This window comes from Tamandua tetradactyla, chromosome 22, assembly GCF_023851605.1.
Source record: "Tamandua tetradactyla isolate mTamTet1 chromosome 22, mTamTet1.pri, whole genome shotgun sequence".
NCBI lineage: Eukaryota > Metazoa > Chordata > Mammalia > Pilosa > Myrmecophagidae > Tamandua > Tamandua tetradactyla.
In genome coordinates this window covers 45,357,714-45,378,470 of record NC_135348.1, presented here as the reverse complement: position 1 = coordinate 45,378,470, position 20,757 = coordinate 45,357,714, and the positions used below count along the sequence as shown (strand labels likewise).

The 20,757-nt window shown below is 41.6% G+C and overlaps 1 protein-coding gene and 1 non-coding gene across 6 annotated transcripts in view; one reads left to right on the top strand and one right to left on the bottom strand.

The window, feature by feature from the left end:
- Positions 1-20,478, top strand: part of AFG2A (AAA ATPase AFG2A) — a 439,139-nt gene extending 418,661 nt beyond the window's left edge. For 3 of the 5 annotated variants that reach the window (XM_077140102.1, XM_077140095.1, XM_077140094.1), the window contains one exon: positions 19,614-20,478. In XM_077140102.1, the coding sequence (XP_076996217.1) occupies positions 19,614-19,790 (177 nt within the window). In that variant the 3' untranslated portion in view covers positions 19,791-20,478. Of the gene's footprint in view, positions 1-8,509; positions 9,121-18,103; positions 18,624-19,613 lie in introns of those variants that run through there. The other 2 variants (XM_077140097.1, XM_077140096.1) reach the window with 2 other exon arrangements.
- Positions 3,932-4,038, bottom strand: LOC143666402 (U6 spliceosomal RNA). The gene has a single exon (XR_013167603.1). It is a non-coding gene; the product is annotated as a U6 spliceosomal RNA (small nuclear RNA).
- Positions 20,479-20,757: the final 279 nt, after the last annotated feature.

Sequence of the window (20,757 nt, the reverse complement as noted above, 5' to 3'; positions counted from 1 at the left end):
CACACTTTCAATCCTTATGGGAATTATTTGCTACCACTCAGGAATATAAGATAGTGTCACAGCTGATGGCTTTATTTAACATTCCATTTAGTTTTAATCTCTACTTAATGTCTATTATTTTTATTTAATTACTAGGTATTTAGTGCAGCTGGTTTAGTGGAAGGCATGCCAAGAGCGCACTTCAAATCAATAGTAGTCAAAGTTAACCCTCCTGAACCTAGATGGAAACATGAGCACACAAGTTCAGTGGTTGAAGTTTGTGAAGTCGTTATTTTTTAGGTAAAAATATGTTACATGGCAATAAAAGATGTGAAACAAAATAAAGCAGGGAAAAGAGGATTGTTGAAAGGGACTATGGTTAAAACAAAAGTGACACTTGAGTAAAGGCCTGAGGTATGTGAATCATGCAGTTAGTTATCCAAGGGGATGGCATTACAAGAAGAAGGAACAAATGCAAATGTTAATAACAGAACTGTGCTTTGTATGGTCAAGAACCGCCAGGATGCCAGTGTAGCTGTAAGTGAAGAGTATGGGGTTGTTCTAGCTCCCAAATTAAGAAGCTGGGAGGGGGTGATTGGTGTCAAATATTGCTGATAGATATAGTAAATTAAGAATTAACCATTGGATTAGTGACCTTGTCAGGAGCAATTAAGTGGAAGTGAATTGTACAAAATTGGCTGCACTAAATATCTGGTCAAATGCTTCATTTGAATGGGTTACGTGAAAATGAGAGAAGAGGAAGTAGAAAATGGCAGATAAAGAGGAGTTATAGAATGGCAGATAGATAGGAGGTAAGAGGCAGATAAAGATAACTTCCAAGCAAACTCCTCAATTTAGGGAAGAGAAAATGGAACCTACTGCATAAATAGAAGGACTGGGCTTAGATGGAAGCAGGTGCAAATGAAGGGAAGCAGTGGATTTGGTGGTGACAGCATCTTGAAAGTTCTTTTTTGCCGTATAAACAAACTTTGTTTCCAGCACTTAAATAACCATCTACAATAGCCCTACCTTATGGTCGTTTACTCTCTACCTCCAAATATACCTCATATTTGGCCAACTTACAGATTATTCATATACTTCTTCCTTTTATTGAGCAAAAACCTGTCTCCTACAGCAGTGGTCCTAATTCTGCTTCCTGGACGTTCACAAGATCAACAGTTCTAATTCTTCTACGTGGGAGCCTTTCAGATACTGGGGGGGATTGATCTGATTTCTCTCTGTAGACCTCATTTCTTCTGTCTCTCATAGCTAACCCTTCAGTGTTTCTTCTATGATGACTTCAACCACTCTCACATCCCGTCATCCACTCTCCTAATAGGGCCCAGCCTTATTTAATCAGTTTCATTTGTTTAATCATGTCTCATATGTTCAGACTTTAGGATCTTTTTTATCTTAGGCTTGCTTTTTTCCACATACTCATGTTTCACATTTGACCAACATGCCAAAGAAGTATCTGAGGCTTTATCCTTAGGATGAGGCCAGGGACAAAGTACAGCCATTAAAGACACACATCCAAACCATCCCTCTCCCACTAATTAGCCCAATTTTCACATGACCTCAGATAAACCAACATCTATTTCAGGGCACCTGGCCAGATTAAGTGGTATGGGAGCAAAGAAAAAGGACATCTACTAGTAGATTCAAGCCTGAATGATTGAGAGGATGATATATCATTGAAAGTTGCAATTAATGCGGCAGGCAGTTTTCAGACAAAATGACACATTTAATGTCAGATACCTTGGGTTGTAGGTGCCTGGAGAGATTCCTGAGTTGAACATGAGTATTTGAAGTCATTTGCATAGGAGTAATAGTTGAAGACTTGAGTATAGATTCATTCTTTGAGCGATAAGTAAAGACGAAAAAACAGGGGCCAAGAATAATACGTTTACATTGGAAATGTCTATGTCATGTCAGCATGTGATCTTCTGAGAATTAGAAGCTGGTCCTAGCATGTTGTCAAGTATATAAAAAGTTAATGTAGTACAACAAACCCTGTTTGCATCACCTGGATAAGTAAGACAGTCTCAATTTTCCTAGTATTTCCCTAAGCCCATAATTGCTGTTGCTAACAAACCCAGGAGCCATGTCCGAGGTGACCCTGTGCTAATCCCGGCCTCATCAGCCCTGCTGCTGCCTTTACCATCACTTAGAGCATCAGCAGCACTGATGAGCACCAGAAGGCAGGGGCTGAGTGGTGTCTGCGCCGCTGCGCAGGCCTGGGAGAAAAGCCGCGTTGGTTTGTACTCTGCAGCCGATGTGCATGTGGCAGACCTGTGACTAGAGCTGGCAGAGGCTGGAGGCCCCGGGTGACGGGCTGGAGTGGAGCACGGTGAAAAACAGGAAGAACAGAGGCAAATAAAGGACCAGAAAATATTACTTCTAAGACTCATCTTTTCTAAAATTTTGAACAGGCAGTGGTTGGACAAGCAAAATGCTATAATCATCCCTGTGCTCTGGTGAATTAAGAGCATTTTGGCAAATTCCTTCCTCTCTGCTGAAATTTGACTATCTGTCCTGCTTGACTGTCCTTAGACTTTGATTGACATACAGATAAATCTTAAAATGAGAAAAGGAGCAAAAACTGGAAACTCAAATATCCATCACTAGGGAACTGGTTGAATAAACTATGCAGCTGTAAAAGAAACAAGAAATAGTTCTATATATAGCTATAAAATCACTTCTAGGATAAATTGTTAAGTGAAAACAGCAAGGCAGAGAAAAGTGTGAATAATATGCTAACATTTGTCTAAGAAGGTGGCAGGAATTGATGAAAACTCTTCCCTTTATAAAAATATTCTAGCTAATAAATGAAAAAGGAATAAGAGAATTATGAAAGCACCATTCTGCATACCTTAATGAAATAAAGGACCTGGACAATCACCTGTGACCTATTGACCCATAAAAAAGAAGGGCAACCAAAAATATATTTATTCCTTCCAGCCTCCTATGTTCTGAACAGCTAGAAGGAAAAATCTGAGATGATGGTATGGTAGCCCATGACAGACTCTGGGATCTGTCCTGTAACTATTTGTTGAAGAGTTGAAAACTATTGCTTTTTTCTTTCTTTGGTTTGTATATATTTTATATTATGCAATAAAATAAATTTTAAAAAACACACCTGTAAGTTCCTGCTGTAGCATTGGTCAGGAGCCCACTGAAAGTGGGGTTCTCTCCTTCTGAGGGGCTCAGGCAAATGCCAAAAACCACCCTTTTCGTGGGACACTCATGGCAATTTAAAGAAAAGTTTTAAATAACATTACAAGTATACCATCAGCAAAATAAGGAATATAGGAAATTCTATAGAACATATGCTTCAGTTTCTTCAACATATAAATTGTCAGGAAAGAGAAGGAGAGAAATCCTTCAGATATGAAATATATTTTAACTAAATGCAACGTGTGGCTCTTATTTTGATCCTGGTTCAGATAAATCATTTGTGAAATACATTTGAAATAATTTGCAAAATTGTACACTGATTAGGTCAGTGTAGTGTTAGGGAATGGCACAGATTAGGTGTAGATGAAACAGAGTTGGTCATGATTTGGTGGTTATCAAAGCTAGATAATAGATAAATGACAGTTCACTATAAATTATTCTTTCTACTATTGTATATGTTTGAATTTTCCATAGTTAAAAAAAAAAGGCGATTCAAGTGATAGGTGGGGGAAGAAAAGAAGTTAATATTATTTTCTCCCCAAATGTTCACATTTGATTTCCGTCTGTTCTCTCTCCTCTTTCTCCTCTACCCAAGACACAAAGAATTGGGCAAGTTTGCAAAACGGGCTGGGGCTGCTGTGAAAGGCACCCCACATCACTTTTAGCCTCTCAGAATAGAAGAGAGCCAGAGTTCTTTCAGCCTGGAATGCTGTCCGCCTCATCCTGCCGCCCTCAGCCCTGTCAGCACACATTTCCAGTTACAGGCAAATTTTTTTAAAATATGAAACGCTTCACGAATTTGCGTGTCATCCTTGCGCAGGGGCCACGCTAATCTTCTCTGTATTGTTCCAATTTTAGTATATGTGCTGTGGAAGCAAGCACTACAGGCAAAATTTTAATTTTGAAAACTTCAGGACTGTTTTCAAATAAAATTTCCCACAAACTTCCAAACTGAACAACTTCAAACTCTATTTTGTAATATATTAGCTATTCATGAGCATTCCCCTCCCCATTTAAAAGTTGAATTTTTATTTGCTTTCTCTTCTGACTTTCACTGAGATTATTCCAGTTGCCAAGAAAGATAATAAATTTCAGACAAAGATAGCTTCTTCTAAGTTTTGACCATGACCCAAACTGAAGCCATGATTCAAAAAGAACAATTTTAATTTTTCTAATTGATACATAATGTTTTTCAAAAAAGTTGAGTGATGGTCCAGGAAGCTTTTTAACTCTGTCCTATTCTGGATGATGCCTGTGGCCTGTTGTGCAGCCCAGAATATTATCTAGACCCTAAAGAGCAGCCTGGTCCAAGCACACGGCAGCTAGAGATGCAGCGACCCCACTGCCGCGTGCCGAGCAGATTTTCAGAAGTACGCTGGCAGGGGCAGGGCCGCAGTCGTCCCCCTGGGCACAAGCTCCAGAAGTGGTACCTTTTCAACAGTAGGTTTCAAATCACCAACTCAGCATTTGAGAGGAAGCAGCGAGAAAGCAAGCAAGTTTACCTAATACAAAGAGAAGACAAAAGTGTACCTTTTGATGTCCTCTCCCCCAGTCCCTCCACCAGCCAGCATGGGCTGTAAGTCCCCTGACCCCCAGCCCTTCCAAGGAGCTTCACCTCCTCACTCCAGAAACCTACAAAAACCTACCTGGGTCCTGAGGGAGCTGCTGCACCATCCCAGTATGATCGCGCGCACACACACACACACACACTCACTCTTGACAGGAAGTGAAACTATTTCACCCTTTGTAAATCTGCCCCCTTTGTGGTACCCTTTCCCTGGCCACAATGACTACCAAGGATGGGCAGCTGGCCAACACAAGGCAATCAGACACTTTCCACAGGAGATCTGGTTATGGAACTGAGAAAATGGAGGCGCTTGGGTGGCTAAAGGTGTAAAATGCAAAGCCTAGGGACCTGGGGTGGCTGTTTCCCACCATCTGGGAGCCATCAGCATGCAGTGAGGGAGGAGTAAACCAGGCGCACCCACAGACTCAAGATCAAGCTTATGGGAACCGATGCTAATAGCACCATCGGTCTTGGGTCCCACTAGCCCAGGGAACCACGCTTCTGTCCTCACGTGCCCTTAGACCTACTTGTGTCCTTGTACTAAATCTCCCTTTTGAGTCTGTCCTTAGCAGTCAAACCCTAATAAACTGTGCATGTCACCAACTGATTGGAGCTGTTCGGAGGCATAAGGAAAGCTAAGGTTAATGCAGCCCGCCTCACTCAGAGCAGAGACCTCACAGAAGTGGTGTGTGCAGCTACTTGTGGTTCCTCTTGGATTACCATTAGCTGGTCGTGCTGGTCATGGCAGATTAAAAATACATAGTCTTAAAGGCATTTCAGGACTTGTATTTCTTCTTAAAGAAAACAAAAGTGCTCATTAAAAGGTTGATATAAAACCTAATAATCCTGAGGTTAACCCAAAACTTCCATGGGAAAGTTTGTAAATTGGGGGGGGGGGGGGGGGGGGGGGGGGCAGATTTAAATTCCACAAATAGAACTGACATGAGCGATTGGCAGAAATAGGTTTTAACATATTTTGTTTCAGCATGTGAATTCTCATTTTATTACAGAATTCTCTTGTTAAAGGCATAGCTCATCTGGGTTTTTGCCAGAGTGATAGGACCCTAACAGCTTGTTAATTTTAAAAGACACCACAAATGCTGGGCTTTGCTGCTGCTCATGGTAAATGCAGCACTTAAACTGAGTTACACACGCACACGCACACACACCTGAACGTCTTTATTTCAATGAGAACAGAGTTGGGGGAGGAGGGTAGGACAGACCTCTAAATAATTCAGAATTGGTGCTAGCTCCCCCGCCCTTCAGTGTAACTGTAAAATGTGTAAGATTTCTTAAATATACTGAGCCAAAGGTGCTCTGGATTTCTTTCCAGTTGCCTACCTGCTAAAATGAAGGTGCTTGCTGCCAAGGTGTGGCTTCCCAAAAAGCTGAGTGATTAGATCTCTAAATCAAAAAGTGCAATCTCAATAGAAAATTCTTGGTACTTATTTCACTTTTCTCTTCTTTATAACATTATAGGGTGCTTTATGGGTGTATTGTATTTTTCATAATGGAGAATATTTTGACTAAGATTGCAAAACGGTTTCCCTCGTGTCATCCCCTTGTGTCCAGTTGACTGATCTCTATAAAAAAGTCTCTTCTGTTCAATTAGAAATGTCTGTTGGTCTGTTTCCAATTTACATTTCTGATAGTTAGCAGTGTGAGGAAGGCTCACCTAGTTTACAAATGGTGTGAGGGGCATGGCTACTCCTGAGGTCTAGTGAACACACATTCTCAAATTTACTCAGTTTTGAAACTTTAGATTTTAAAAACTTGGTGAATAATCTACATTTAAAAATTTACCATCAGCTCTTCAGGTATACAAACTACTGCATTTCTGATGCCAACCTCTCCCACCAAGTGATAATTTAATAATCTTTTAAATTAAACTTTTAAAATATGTTCTATTCATTTTCAACCTTCTTTTTTTCACAACCCTTTCCATATCTGTGGGCTACTATTATGGCTTTTCTCCTAGTCTCTTTATTTTAGACTTAGCACATAGACATTTTTCAGTCTTTCCTTACAAGGTTTTCTGACCATTTGCATTTCTGAACCAGTCACAAATTTATTCTCTTATTAAAATATTTAGAATAGATTCTGGATAACAATAGCTAAGAACGGATGTTTCTCAGAAGAGAAAAGCATGAATATTTTGATAAAGCCTTCATAACATGATACATCTTTATTCTGCGCTTTGACCTGGATTAATAGTAACTATAATGAAAATGATTGTCCTGCATGGCTTTTACAAGTCATTGTCATTTCTTTTATGTTCAGCACATATACACTTTTTTATTGTTAAAAGACAAGAACTGAAGGTGCATGGGTGGTTCAGTGGTAGAACGCTCGCTTCTGTGCAGGAGGCCTGGGTTTGATTTCCGGACCATGCACCTCTCCCCGCCCCCCAAAAAAAATGACAAGAACTGGATCTCACTGTTGGCTTTCTGAAAGACTTTGGGCCCAATACTTTAATTTTTTCCCTTTTAATGGAGAAGCAGAAAATAGAGCTCAAAGTGTCTCCTTATAAGACAATCCATATAATTTTTCAGATAAAGAAACAATTCCCTCTGTTTCTAAACACCTGGTGTGTAAGGTTATTGCCAAATATCAAAACCTCCATGCATTTAATTTTTCTCTAATTCACTTATGGGTTAACCAGAATTACAAATAGCATTGCATTCATAACTTCTAATCTTATTTTGGGAACTTGCGTTTTTGCATTCCATAGCTAGTGTGCTTAAATTTGCAGTCTGAGTATGTAATTACCCTAGCTTTTCATTTTTTAATAAGTAAAATAAGATATAGAGCTGTAGGTTCCTTTTCATATCATTAAAGACCGAAATAAGCATTTAGTCGCACCCAGCAGAGCTGTTGAATTTTTCTAAGAGATATGAGGAAGGTCTAGAAAGATCTACTATGATCAACTCCATTTTATAATTCCTGTACTCCCCAATTGTGATAATCCTAGTCAAATTTTATTCTGGTCCAAGTTATCTGAGGCAGGGAAAGTAAATATTACTATGAAGCATTCATAGAATTTAAGGAGGTTTGAAATATCATTATTGTAGAGCCATGCTTCTTAACCTTTTTTGGGTTGTGGGTCCTTTTTAGGATATGATGAAAAAAAACTCTCTCTCTAGAAAAATACATAGACATACAAAGGTTTTCATATTATTTCAGTGCCTTCTCAGACCCATCTAGGAATCCAGAGACTCTAGGTTAAAAGAGTTCTTATTATGTGGCTAATAAACACAAACTGGTGAAATACCACTTTGAAATAATGTCTAGTTTATGTAACAAAGAAGACAGGTAATTTATTATTCTTTAAATTTAAAACTAAATAATATGTGTGCTTCTAAACAAATGTCTTATAAAGCAACAAAAACATCAATCAGAGAAAACAGAGGCTACCTCACTATTGTAAAAATAAATAAGATATGGGAATATATACTGGATGTTTTCCGAATATCTTATTTGATGGCAATGGTTTTGCTTTCAGTTAATATAAATATATTTATTTATATACTAAAGGGGATAAAAGACTATTCTTTCTTTCAAGAAGAATACTACATCAATAAAAATAATATCCATAATTAAGTGTAAGATCAATAGTCATATTGCCTTCTCACTCCCTATTGTGTGCTAATGATATACTTGGTGTTTGCACACCAGGCCCTTGCACATCTTTTGCCCCTTAGCCAGCTACAAACTGTCAAGTCATTTTTTTTCTATTGAACACAGGCAGCTATGAACATCACACCAAATTCTTCATAATTGTTTTAGGAACGTCAAGCAAGTCTGCTGATCAGACCTGGGCCGGACTGCAGCTGTGATCAGAACGGGAAAGGAATAGAAAGGCGCTCATTAAAGTTTAAGGCTGGGTGAAAAGGGGCAAACATCTCTAACCACCAAGTACTCCGGCTTAAGCATGTTAAAGAGTCCAGAATCCCAAGCCAGACAAAATCCAAAGGAAGCCCCCCAGAGCGTCCCTGCAGCTGGTTTCAGAGCAGGCAGCCTTGTGTGTGTGCTTGGGGGGCGAGGTACAGGAGCTGGCACTGAAGGTGGCTAATGAAGAGGAAGCTTAGGGTGCAGTGATCCAGGTCTCATGCCACTGCCCACACCCACACACCCCAGCCTCCCTTCCCAAACCCCCAGAACCCTGTGGGGGGAGCAGGCCCTCCAGGCTGATGGGGATGGTGAGCCAGGGCTCTGCACACTTTGTTCCATGGAAGCAGGACTTTGTTTTCTTCACTACTGTATCCCCAGTGCCTGGCACCTTGTGAGCGGTCACTAAGGGTTTCTTGAATAAATGAAGACTTGAGGGGCCCTAATATGTCTTTGCTCTCTTGTCCCTCTCCCCCACTGCAGTATTATTGTTCCTGTCCTCCATTCCCACACCAACTGGTGTGTCCTTTTGAAAACTGAAAATACTCCTTTTTATTTTAAGGTCAGTTAAAATTAGAAATGTTTAAGATTCCCACAGATGTGAATGGTCTTATATACGATATGCTGGAATAGTTAAATAAAAACTCGAGATCTTTTCAGCCCCAAAGCATTGTGGAATTCTCGGTTCATTTGTAAATTTTTAAAAAGCAAACCAGTATGGGCTTCTTCTCCATATGAATGATGATAAAAGTTTATACACTGGATACACACAAACTCAGCTGTATTGTCTAAGACCTTAAAATAACTTAAAATCAGCAAAATTAAGCCTCTAAGTTTTTCTCCCTTCTCTAATACCGTTTAGGCTTTGAATGGTCTTCACAGAACTTTTTTTTTTTTTTGACTCTGTACGATTTTATGGCATTCTAGACATAATCCCACATGGATTATCATTAAGTTTATTTTGCTGACAACCCATGGGAATTTAGCCCAAGAACAACAGTTTTGTAATTCCTTAAATCTGAGCTGTCCTCCAAAATCTCGTTTCTAGCTTCACCACTTAAAAGATTTTTTGGATGAAACGGTGTTTGAGAGGACTTTGAGTACTTGTTGCCTGTGTCCCCCTCCTAGCTGCTTCCCTGCAGTGGGGGCCCTGCGCGGCCAGCCACGGGGTCCGCCTGCCCGCAGCCCATCCTCCGGCCGCCGGGCCCTTCTCAGCGCCCGCAGGGGCAGCTCCTCGCAGCGGCCCTGCTCCCGGGCGCACCTCAGGGCGTGCGGGGCCAGCAGCAGGGCCGGCGCCTACCGGCCGCTGATCCCCAGACGCGGTGAAGGGGGCCGCGGGCTGGAGAGGTAGCGAACGCTGGCCGGCCCGGTCAGCCCCGGGCGCCGGGTGCCAGACGAAGACGCTTTAACAAAACGCTTTCTTAAATACCAAGACGTTTTTAAGCGCTGCAGCCCATTTCCTTGGTGGAGTCTTTAAAGCCGTTTAGCACACCTGACCTGAGAGGAGCTGGAACACCTGTGGCCCCGCGGGCTGTCAGCTTTCTGCTCGCCAAACAGCAGGAGCGGGAGGCCCCGAGACCGCCCCCCGCCCGGGGGGTTCGGGGGGAAGCTCCCCGGGGTTCTGGGCGCGCTCTTCCCCACCTGTTCCGCGCTGGCTCTGCACCCCCGGGGAGCTGCTGCCGGGCTTGGTCGTCGTGTGCCCGTGCAGTCTCCACTGCGGTGGGGGCTGCGCTGTGAGCTTGCGCTGGTTAGACCAGGCATGTGAATTCCTCGTCGGTCCACTCACCTCCTCGTTTAGGGTCGCCCTATAACCGAGCTTCCTCGTCTGGTACATTTTAAAATCGCTTCGTGGATTTCTGCACATGCACGAATGCGCCCCAGGCCTGGGCATGCAGGCACCAAGCGGGACAAGCTGACGGTTTCCGCGGTCTTCAGGACCTCCTTGTTACCCTCCATCTTTCACTCGGGATACAAATCATCTCTGCGAGCTATGTAGGAACAGGGTGGCGAGGCTTATTTCGAATTTCAGCTTCCCTAGCAGAAGTGAGTAGCCGTTTGTTCCCCTAACTCCAAAGGCCAGGGGAGGGACACACCCGACCTTCCCGGCCGGCCATGCACTCGTTAGGGTGCTTTCCTGTCGCCATTGTCACAATGTCTCTAATAAACAGCGGGCAGGGACAGGTCACCCGGCCTTATCTGGAAATGGAAGTGACTGAGTTCAAATTTACTGTTAAACTTCCCAGTTTCTCCATGTGAACTGGAAAGAGCAAGGGAGGGTTGCGGCCCCAGAATGATGCCTGGCATTGTCACGTTTTCCTTCCTGTTAGTTTTTGGTAAATATTCTTTGTCTTGATTGTGACTCTCAACTCACATTGTTTTTTAGAATTATTATTGCCTGCTTAGAAATCCTGTCCATTTTAACTTTAGTAATATGCCTGTTTCCGTTCTGCTGAGCTGAGCCACCTGTTTCAACCCCTCTTGTCTCCTAGGCTGTGTGTCAATCAGAGGCCTCATTTTCCCACGGTGAAGCAGGACGTAGTTTTATCCCTCACGGCATTCAGAGTTGAGCACAGTCTCCTCCATGCCCTTTGGCATTTAAAAGTGAGGTAATTAGATTTCCCAGGGTCCAGTGGTCAGGAGCTTTCTCATCATGGGAGCAGCTTCCCCACGCCCCTCGCAAGTGGAGTTGTCTCACAGAATCCAGTTATTGCTGTATTGTTGTTGTTCCAAAGAAACTGCTTTTTCAGGGGGCAGGTATAGCATGAGAATTCATACTCATGCATCCCTGTGTTTCATTGCTAAGGTACTTTTTTCTTTGCATGTGAGAAAAAAGTACTCTATTTATTCAGTGATTTTGAGCGTTTCTAAGCATTTTCATTGATAAGCTTTTCCTCTCCTGCCTCTTAAGAACACATCTAAATATGCCTAAATCTTCCATAGAAAGGTCCTTCTTATGGTTTTGTATTATTTCTTAGATGTCTGACAGTCAGATCTATTATTACTGCTGAAAAAAATGGAAAGCGCATTTATGACATGTTGGTACCAAATAAATGGGCATGATGGCCACCAAAGTGATAGCATCTTTGTCTAATCCTAACTGTCAGATCTTGGGCCCACTCTGCTAGCTTTTTCCCTCTTTTCCTCATTTTCCAAACAGATATTTTCACCTTTGCAACAAGCCCTATATATATGTGCATATTCCACATATGCATATATGTAGAATATATATATATATATTATAAAAGCTTGGGTACCTGTTTTTTTGCCAAAACTGAATAGGAACACAGAAAACACACTCTTAACTTTATAAAGCCAGTCACAGCATTTTTGCTTCTATAGCATGATGGTAAAAGCAACTGTGCTTGTAGTGGGCTAATTATTCGTGTAAATGATCTAGGCTGCACCCTGTGGTGGAAGAGAACAAGGTGGTGAAGGGATTAGGGGAATGCTTCCAAATCCCCTTTTTTGCCAAAGAAGTTAAGGAGCTCAAGTGGCCAAGGGTTTTCTTTCTAAACGGGTTAGTTTAACATTCCAGACAGTCTCTGATTCAAATTTGCCTATTTGTCTGCACATCTTCCCCGCGAGGTTCTTCAGTGGACTCCTGGGAAGTTCTCAGCTGCATTTCGCTCTCACCGCGTAGTCCCAGACCCCTTCTGGTTTTGAACGTGGTTCGCAGAGCAATAGGCATTTGTGGTCCCTGTGAACATGCAGCTGTAGACACAGATGCAGAGACACACACACACACCTATTCGTACATGTCCACACGTGTGCACGCACATGCAGTGTCTCAGCTTTTCTCACAAACTCGATAGACTGCCAACAGGAAGACCCTGGTTTAAATTGAAACCATTCTTCTTAGTTCTCTGGTACTCCCAAATAGAGAGATGTACCGGCAAGTTTATCCAGAAAGAATTCATCATTCCAAAGCTTAAAACGGAAGGGAAAATCCCTCAGCAATTAGTTGATCCCACATTTCTTTCATCACAGACTATAGATCACTATTTGCACTCTTCTTTTAAGCAAAGCTTCCATTTCAGTGTTCTAACCAGTATGTATATATATGTATAACTATAGTGTTTGTACATTTTCTGGAATCGTTCTCAATTCCAACACAGTTCTTTCTATAACACAGCAAAAAAGCTCCTGTCCCTTTATAATAAACGTTGATACCTGAGGAAACCTCTGTCATCTGTAATTCCAGCATAGCTGTAGTCTTGTTAGAACTTCTCATTTATATCACTTCTGAGGACACAACTAAATTCAGTGCTTCAGACTCACAGCATTGCTCGAGATAAACACGTCACAGTGTCAGACAGTTTCGTTATTATCTTCATAATAAAAACTTAGATATAACATACAAAGTCTAGATTGTATCAGATAAAAGTAAAAAATGCTGCAGAATATTGGCCAAATATGGGAAAGATGTACATAACATGCACGTTTGAAAGCTTGTTTGTAGTTCGGGAACTACTCAGCTGAGTTCACCAGGCACGTGCTGACCATTTGCAGAGCACGTGTGATGTGCGGTGGCTGCTCACGTGCTGCTGCATGTGCCTGTCCCACAGCCTGGTCCTCCTCCTCCAGCTTCCCGCCCTCTTCTCAGTCCTTAAATAAATGTCTCCGTCCTCAGTCCCCTTCTGAATCACTCTATTCTGGAATAAGGGAGAGCAAAACGTAAAGATGAAGAAGGAGATGAAGCAGTTGGTGCCGTGCAGGGCCATGGTGTGTGTTAGCCTCTCCCAGAGTGGGTGCTCCAGCCACCAGGGGCTCTCAAGATTTGCCGTTCATAGATGTGCTTCCAAAAAAAGGGAAGGGGGAGAGTTCTGTGGAAAACAGTGGGTTAAACAAAATTCAACACAGCTGCACTGTTAGACTTCACAGAATCTTTAAAATTCTATTGTACGTTGTGAAGAACAGAGTGTATGCACCAGTCCCCTAAAGTTACTTGGTCATGGAGGACTTCTACCCCTGAACAGACACTAATATCCCAAGGGAAATGCTGATAGGAACTGTGGGAGCCACTGAAGATTTTTGAGCAGAAAGTTGTACTTTTCTTGATCAGAAAGTTGTACTTTTCATCATTTCTCGGATCTCATACCAAAGTAAGTGGCTCCAAGGGCAAACACAGCCCAGCCATCATGAAGTGGTCACCCCCAAAGCCTTCTGCGTTCAGGGCTACCTTTGTATTTGGATTAGGAGAGAAGAAGAAAGAATCCAATTAATGCGTTTTCTTTTGGAATTTTTTACTAAGAAGCCCTTTCATGAGGAAAAATTTAAAACAAGGAGCATTTAGGAGTTATGCTCTGTCAGCTGCTTGTTCATCAGCAGCGTGTGGCATTGGGCGAGAGCTTTCGAGACAGCTAGCGTTGACTAGTGCTCACTGCTGTTGTGGCCCCTGTGACTTCTGAAAACTCTGTCACTGTTAAATTTGATGGGAGGATTACTTTTTTAAAAAAGTTCTCTGTTGTGCCAACTAAGACTAGTTCAGTGTAATCCCTGGTCCCTTTATTTCTACCTTGCTCTTTCTTTGCTTACTTTATTCTATTTACTCAGGATGTCATTTCTTTCCATATATGCAGATCTAAATTCTGTCTATCCCACTTCAGTTTATGAGACCTTCCCTGAACCAACAGTCATTTCTCTCTTCTCTTTACACCCAAAGCACTTTTTTGTAGCCTCTCCAACAGTACTTCTAATACTATGCCACACATTGCAGCTAATTTATGTCCATCCCCTACTGGTTTGTAAATACCAGAAAAAAGACACCATGTCTGCTTGACCACTTCTGGATCTTCCACCTGACGTGACATAGTTATTGCACAGAGTGGCCACTCAGTAGATGTTGACTGATGAAAAAGTGACTGGGGAATGATCAGTGCACTCCTATTTAGAGTTAGCACCGTTACTGGCTATATATTACTTAGCAGATGTGTAGGAAAATAGAAGTGACAACAGGGATTGTCGAATCTACTGGCTCTTCAGGCATCCCCTGTAAATAACAATAAACACAGTACTGTTTATGGAACTGTGGTTGTTAGGTTCAGGTGTCAAATTGGCCAGTTGATGGTGCTCAGATGCTCTGTTTCTGTGGACTTTAAATCATAGGCATGTGAAATGCACCTATGGCTGATAACCTCTGCAGCTGGCTAAGGGGAGTGCCTTCTGCAATGTGTGCCATTTAATTTAATTAGCTAGAGGCTTAAAAGAGAAAGGTCAGAAGAGAACTCAGCAGCTCAGACCCAGACATTTGGAGATGCAGATAGGAACTGCCCTCCGGGAAAGCAGTTTGAACCAGAAGCCAGGTGAGAAACCCAGCAGATATCTCCATGTGCTTTACCATATGATAGGGGATTCCAGATGAAAGCTACCTGCCCTGCAGAAAAACAGTACATTTGTATCTAAATAGATCCCTTTTATAAAAGCCCATCCATTTCTGGTGTATTGCTTCCCAGCAGCTTTAGCAAACTAAAACAGGAAGCAAGTGTTGAGTTCAGGCAGTTGTAGTCCCAAGGAGTTCTGTCACCTCAGGAAGTGGGAACAGCTGTCCTGTTTCCTCTCCATGGAGGAAGATGCCTTCCTATGAGGTCCTTGAGTACCACTATTCAGCTATTCTGTCTCCCTTCTCATTTTCTCTCAGAGGTTATATGGGTCTTCTCTGTGTAATCCAAAACATTTCTCAGCATTCTGGTTGAAATTCTGTCCAAGTTTTTTCTATCTCACAATTTTGTAGGTCTCCAAATTGGATGGAAATTATTAAGTGTTAGGCCAATGCCAAATAAAGTAGGGGAATTACTCTCAAATGTTAACAAGTACTAGAGGCCCGGGTTACACATACCCAGCTTTCAGATGGCCAGTACTTCTCTAATATCATATCTCACCACCAGTGCCCCCTTTGTTCTAGCCATGGAAACTGCCATGTAGGGGCGAAAAGCAATTTAGAGCGTTAAGGAAAATCTGTGGATGTAGAGGAAGGAAGGTTGATCCACAAAGAGGAATTGCTCAGGGGAACCGATCCCAGGGCAGCCTTCCTGGCCGGTGATCTGCCTGAAATAATCATGCACTTCCTGCTATCTCATTTCTCTGTCTTGCCATGTTAGGCTGCCTGAGATTCCAGTGGTTCAAGGAGTACACCCGTTTCTTCCTCTCCCAATCTGATTACTGTGTAACCAGAGGGGATGCCTACCAGACTGCAGTATGCCTTTCTCAGATGTGCCTCATGTCTTAGCCACACACCATCAAACCACATGAACTGAATTCCATGAGCTATGAGAGGATCTAGGAAGCCTTCCTGCCACCTCCCCTTCTCTCTTCAACCCAATCCATCTCCCCTACCCAGACACCGCCACCTTACATTTGCTTATTTAGCCACTCCATTTGCCAAACCTCTATCAGACTTTGTACATCCCTGCATTGTATAAAATCTGGGGGCAACGGTCACATAGCATACAGTAATTAGTATTTATCTAGCACAGGGAAGATCCTTAACAAATATTTGTAGCCATTATGCTCTAGGCCCTGTATTCTCCAAGACAAGTCTCAGCTATGAAGTGTGCAAATCAGGGCATTTGCACAGGGCAGTGACTTCTCTGTTCTCCTTAACCTAAAGAAGGAGCCCCATAAAGGAAACATTCCCTGTTCTGTCTCAGAAAGAGAGAGAACTTCACCAACCAGCAGAAAAGTCAGTCCTCTCTGCCTCATCTAGTCATTTTTCAGTCTTTTTAGCCTTATGACAATTTCTTCAAATTCTTGTATGGTAAAGAGGTACTGCTCCGATTGAAGAGAAGGTGCTGTCTCCCCTCCCTGGCCCCGTCACCTCCCTTTACAGAGGTTGCCTTGGAACACAGTGTAACCATTGCATGGCCAGTGTGCCATGTGCAGTGTTTCAAGATCTTTTTAATATGCTTATTAATTATCACATTCTTGTTTTCGAATAACTTTTTTTGCACAATATGTTTTGCTTTTGCCCTAAAATTTTGCTTTTCCCCTCAACAACTTGGTAGCTATTCTCTTTTCTGAAAAAGTATTCACATGCATAACACTGTAGTTATCTTCAGCACTCATTAATGAAGCTCTTGACTAATAGTTACTTTTCATAATTTGACAAAGCCTTCTAAATCCATTTGTGCATATTTTTAAAGCCCCCAAATATGCTGCTAAAGTCCCTAAAAAGCTACTGAACTGCCTTGACAGCCATTAGCCCAGCATAAGCAGAGGAACTCTTCAGTAAGTGAACAAACAGTGAAAATATGCTAAATGACTGGAAAAATGTGTTTCAGCTGCCCTTTCATTTACTGATATAAGGGTGCAATCAGTATCAATCACTGTTTTCCCTGCTGCCCTGAAAATCACAATATCGCTTTTCATCCTGCAAGCCTTTTTCAGCACAGTAATGTGTCTTTAGAATGACAGTGGCATCAGCCTGCTTCCGCTGTCTGAAGTTCAAGGAGCTTAAAAACACAGTGCAGGATTTGAGACTCGAACCTGCTCCCCTTCCGCTTTCCTGCCGCCTGCTCTCTGCTCCCCACTCTGCATCCACTCCACCCCCTTCCTAGGTCCTTTTCAGTTCTTCCAGCTCAGAATTCCCTTCTCTCTTATAATGCAGGGCTCCTAAATAACCCTATCTGATAGTCCCAAGATTTAAGAACTCATTAAAGAGATACACATAAAGAAATGCTTTCGCATGTTAGTGATGGAACAAAGGTGGGAAGGCATGTGGAGATTCAGGGCTTTGATGAGCTGTGTGATGAGCAGCCTAGCCCTGCCATCAGAGGATCTGCTCCTCCACCCTCAGATGTTCCTTGGCTCCTACCTCATCCACCACACACACAGCCAGCCTCCGTTGCTCTCTCTTAAAAGTATGAGTCTGGAAGAAAGATAGATGTTAAAGATCGAGATGGTATAATCTAGGAATGCCTAGAGTGTATAATAATAATGAAATGTACAATGTACAAATTTTAAAAATGTTTTTGCATGAGGAAGAACAAAGGAATGTCATTATTTCAGGGTGCTGAAAATAGATGGTAATTAATATTTTTAAATGTTACCTGATGTGTGAGACTAAAGCAAAAAATGTTTATTTGTTACAAAATTTATATTTTGACTAGAGCATTTCCTTATATAACTCATGTAGATAGTTTGAGTGAATGTCATAAGTACTTGGAATCTCAGGTAGGACATGAGATTTTGTTGGTTTGTCCAGAGTGATGCCCTGATGAATCCCAGAGTGATTTGATCAGTGAGTGGAAAAGTATTTGCAAGCCCCCTTCCGGGAATGGTGAGAGTGGGGAGAACTTCAACTTCCCCAAGTTGAATTCTTGATATTCTCACAAGCAGTGTGGACAACCAAAGCTATAGGCTGAGCCCCCAATCTTGGGGTTTGTTCACATGAAACTTAACCCCACAAAGGATAGGTCAAGTCTACTTAAAATTTAGGCCTAAGAGTCACCCCCAAGAGAGCCTCTTTTGTTGCTCAGATGTGGCCTCTCTCTCCAGTCAACACGACGAGCAGTCTCACCACCCTCCCCCTCTCTGCGTGGGACATGACTCCCAGGGGTGTGGACCTTCCTGGCAACGTGGGACAGAGATCCTGGAATGAGCTGAGACTCAGCATCAAGGGACTGAGAGAACCTTCTCCACCAAAGGGGGAAGAGTGAAATGAGCTAAGTGTCAATGGCTGAGAGATTCCAAACAGAGTGGAGAGGTTATCCTGGAGGTTATTCTTATGCATTAAGTAGATATCACCTTGTTGTTCAAGATGTAGTGGAGAGGCTGGAGGGAACTGCCTGAAAATGTAGAGGTGTGTTCCAGTAGCCATGTTTCTTGATGATGATTGAACAATGATATAGCTTTCACAATGAGACTCTGTGAATGTGAAAACCTTGTGTCTGATGCTCCTTTTTTTTTTTAATACGTGGGCAGGCACCAGGAATCGAACCTGGGTCCTCTGGCATTCCAGGCAAGCGTTCTTGCCTGCTGAGCCACCGTGGCCCTGATGCTCCTTTTATCTACTATATCAAAAGAAGAGTAGAGGGCGGGCCGCGGTGGCTCAGCGGGCAAAGTGCTTGCCTGCTATGCCGGAGGACCTCGGTTCGATTCCCGGCCCCAGCCCATGTAACAAAAACGGAGAAACAGAATACAATAAAACAAGAAAATGTTTAAAGATGTTTCCCTTTCTTCCTTCCTTCCTTCCTTCTATCCTTCCTTCCTTCTCTCTGTCTTTCCTTTAAAAAAAAAAAAAAAAAAGAAGAGTAGAACATATGGAATAAAAATAAATAATAGTGGGAACAAATGTTAAAATAAATTTAATTTGAAATGCTAGTGGTAAATGAAAGCAAGGGGTGAAGGGTATGGTATGTATAATTTTTTTTTTCTGTTATCGTGTTATTTCTTTTTCTGTTGTCTTTTTATTTCTTTTTCTAAATTGATGCAAATGTTCTAAGAAATGATGAATATGCAACTATGTGATGATATTAAGAATTACTGATTGTATACGTAGGATGGAATGATATCTTAATGTTTTGTTTGTTGTTAATTTTTTTTTAAGTAATAAAAAAAAAAGTATGAGTCTGGGACAGTGTGATGGTGGCGCAGTGGCAGAGTTCTCGCCAGCCATGCCAGAGACCCGGGTTCGATTTCCAGAGCCTGCCCATGTGAAAAAAAGACAAAACAAAACTATGAGTCTGCATGTCTGTTTCATCTTTAAAAGTGTAAACTCCTTAAAAGCAATTTCCATCTCATATACCTCTTTTTTAAGCTCCTGGTTCTGAGTACTTAGCACATTGTTTTGGGAAGGATGGATGGACAGATGGACAGACAAAAAGCTGTCTTTGACTATTTTGTCTTTTGAAAATCTTAAGTGGAATAATTCTTGCAGATAAATTTTAGCAGTTTGCTTATACTTGTAGAAGTTAGCACAGATGAACAGTTGGAATATTCGGTTTCTAAATAGAGTAATATTGTATTCCGTCCTTCCCAACCCTTTTTTTTTCTTTTGCTATTTCAGATCATAGCCGTCTGTAGAGAAGCAGCCCTGCTGGCTCTGGAGGAGGACCTCCAGGCGCGCTGCATTAGGAGAAGACACTTTACTCAAGCCTTGAGCACTGTGAAGCCCAGAATTCCCAAGTCATTGAGACGCTTCTATGACGATTATCAAGAGAAGAGTGGGTTACATACACTCTGAGAAAATATACATATTCATTATGCTAAAATATCCTTTCAAGAAAATGTTTCTTTTTTAAATTTTATCTTGAGAGTATCAAAAAAAATCATTGGTAGTCTGAATGTCTAAAATAGGATCACTGGAATTGAGGGGCTACCATTCTTAAAAACATTTTATATAATATGGATATAATGGAAAAAAAATCTCAGGACATGAGTTTAATTCAGTTTTATCTGGAAATGTATTATGCTAATTTTTAAAAACCAAACCTTCTTTCATTCTTGATCCAGTCATATCATTAAATGATTTCCTTATTCTGGAATCTGTTTCTGTGCCTCCCTAAATGCCAAACCTGTGGACATCAATTTTATACAAGAGCATAGGAAAGTTTGGAAATTGGAAATGGTTGGATGTGTGGTGTAAAATATTCACAAATCTTTATTTTTGACAGGCAGCCAATGAAATGGCCAAATGCACCAGACAGGCTTTTGTGTCCTTGTTTCCAAAAATGTATTTGTTCTTGTAACAGTTCAGACCTATATATTTTATCTTTACTTTTCTTAACCTGTACCTATGGCAAAGAAAAAGAATTAAGTACTGTTTCATATAGTTTAATTGTCCTTTGAAAGTATGAAAAATTGACATTGTTTTTGTTTGTTTGGTTGGTTGGTTGGTTTTTTTGTTTTTTCATAAAATCCTTTGAACAAGTCATGTGAATTATGCATGTTTTAACTTGTACACATTTCAGGTTACCAGTAAACTTTTTCAGTTCAAAGATAGACCAAACTGTTCTCTGAATCATCTCGTCTTAAGTTGCATTCTAAGTATGTGCATTTATGCTCTTAGTTACTTATCTATAGGATTTCCTGACACTTTAATACAGTATATACACTTTGAAAAAGCTGTTGCAAAGTGATTCTCTGGCTTCCAGTTGAGAAGTGGGTAATGGAACGAATGTGTAACTAAACCTTGTCACTGTAGGTCTTCA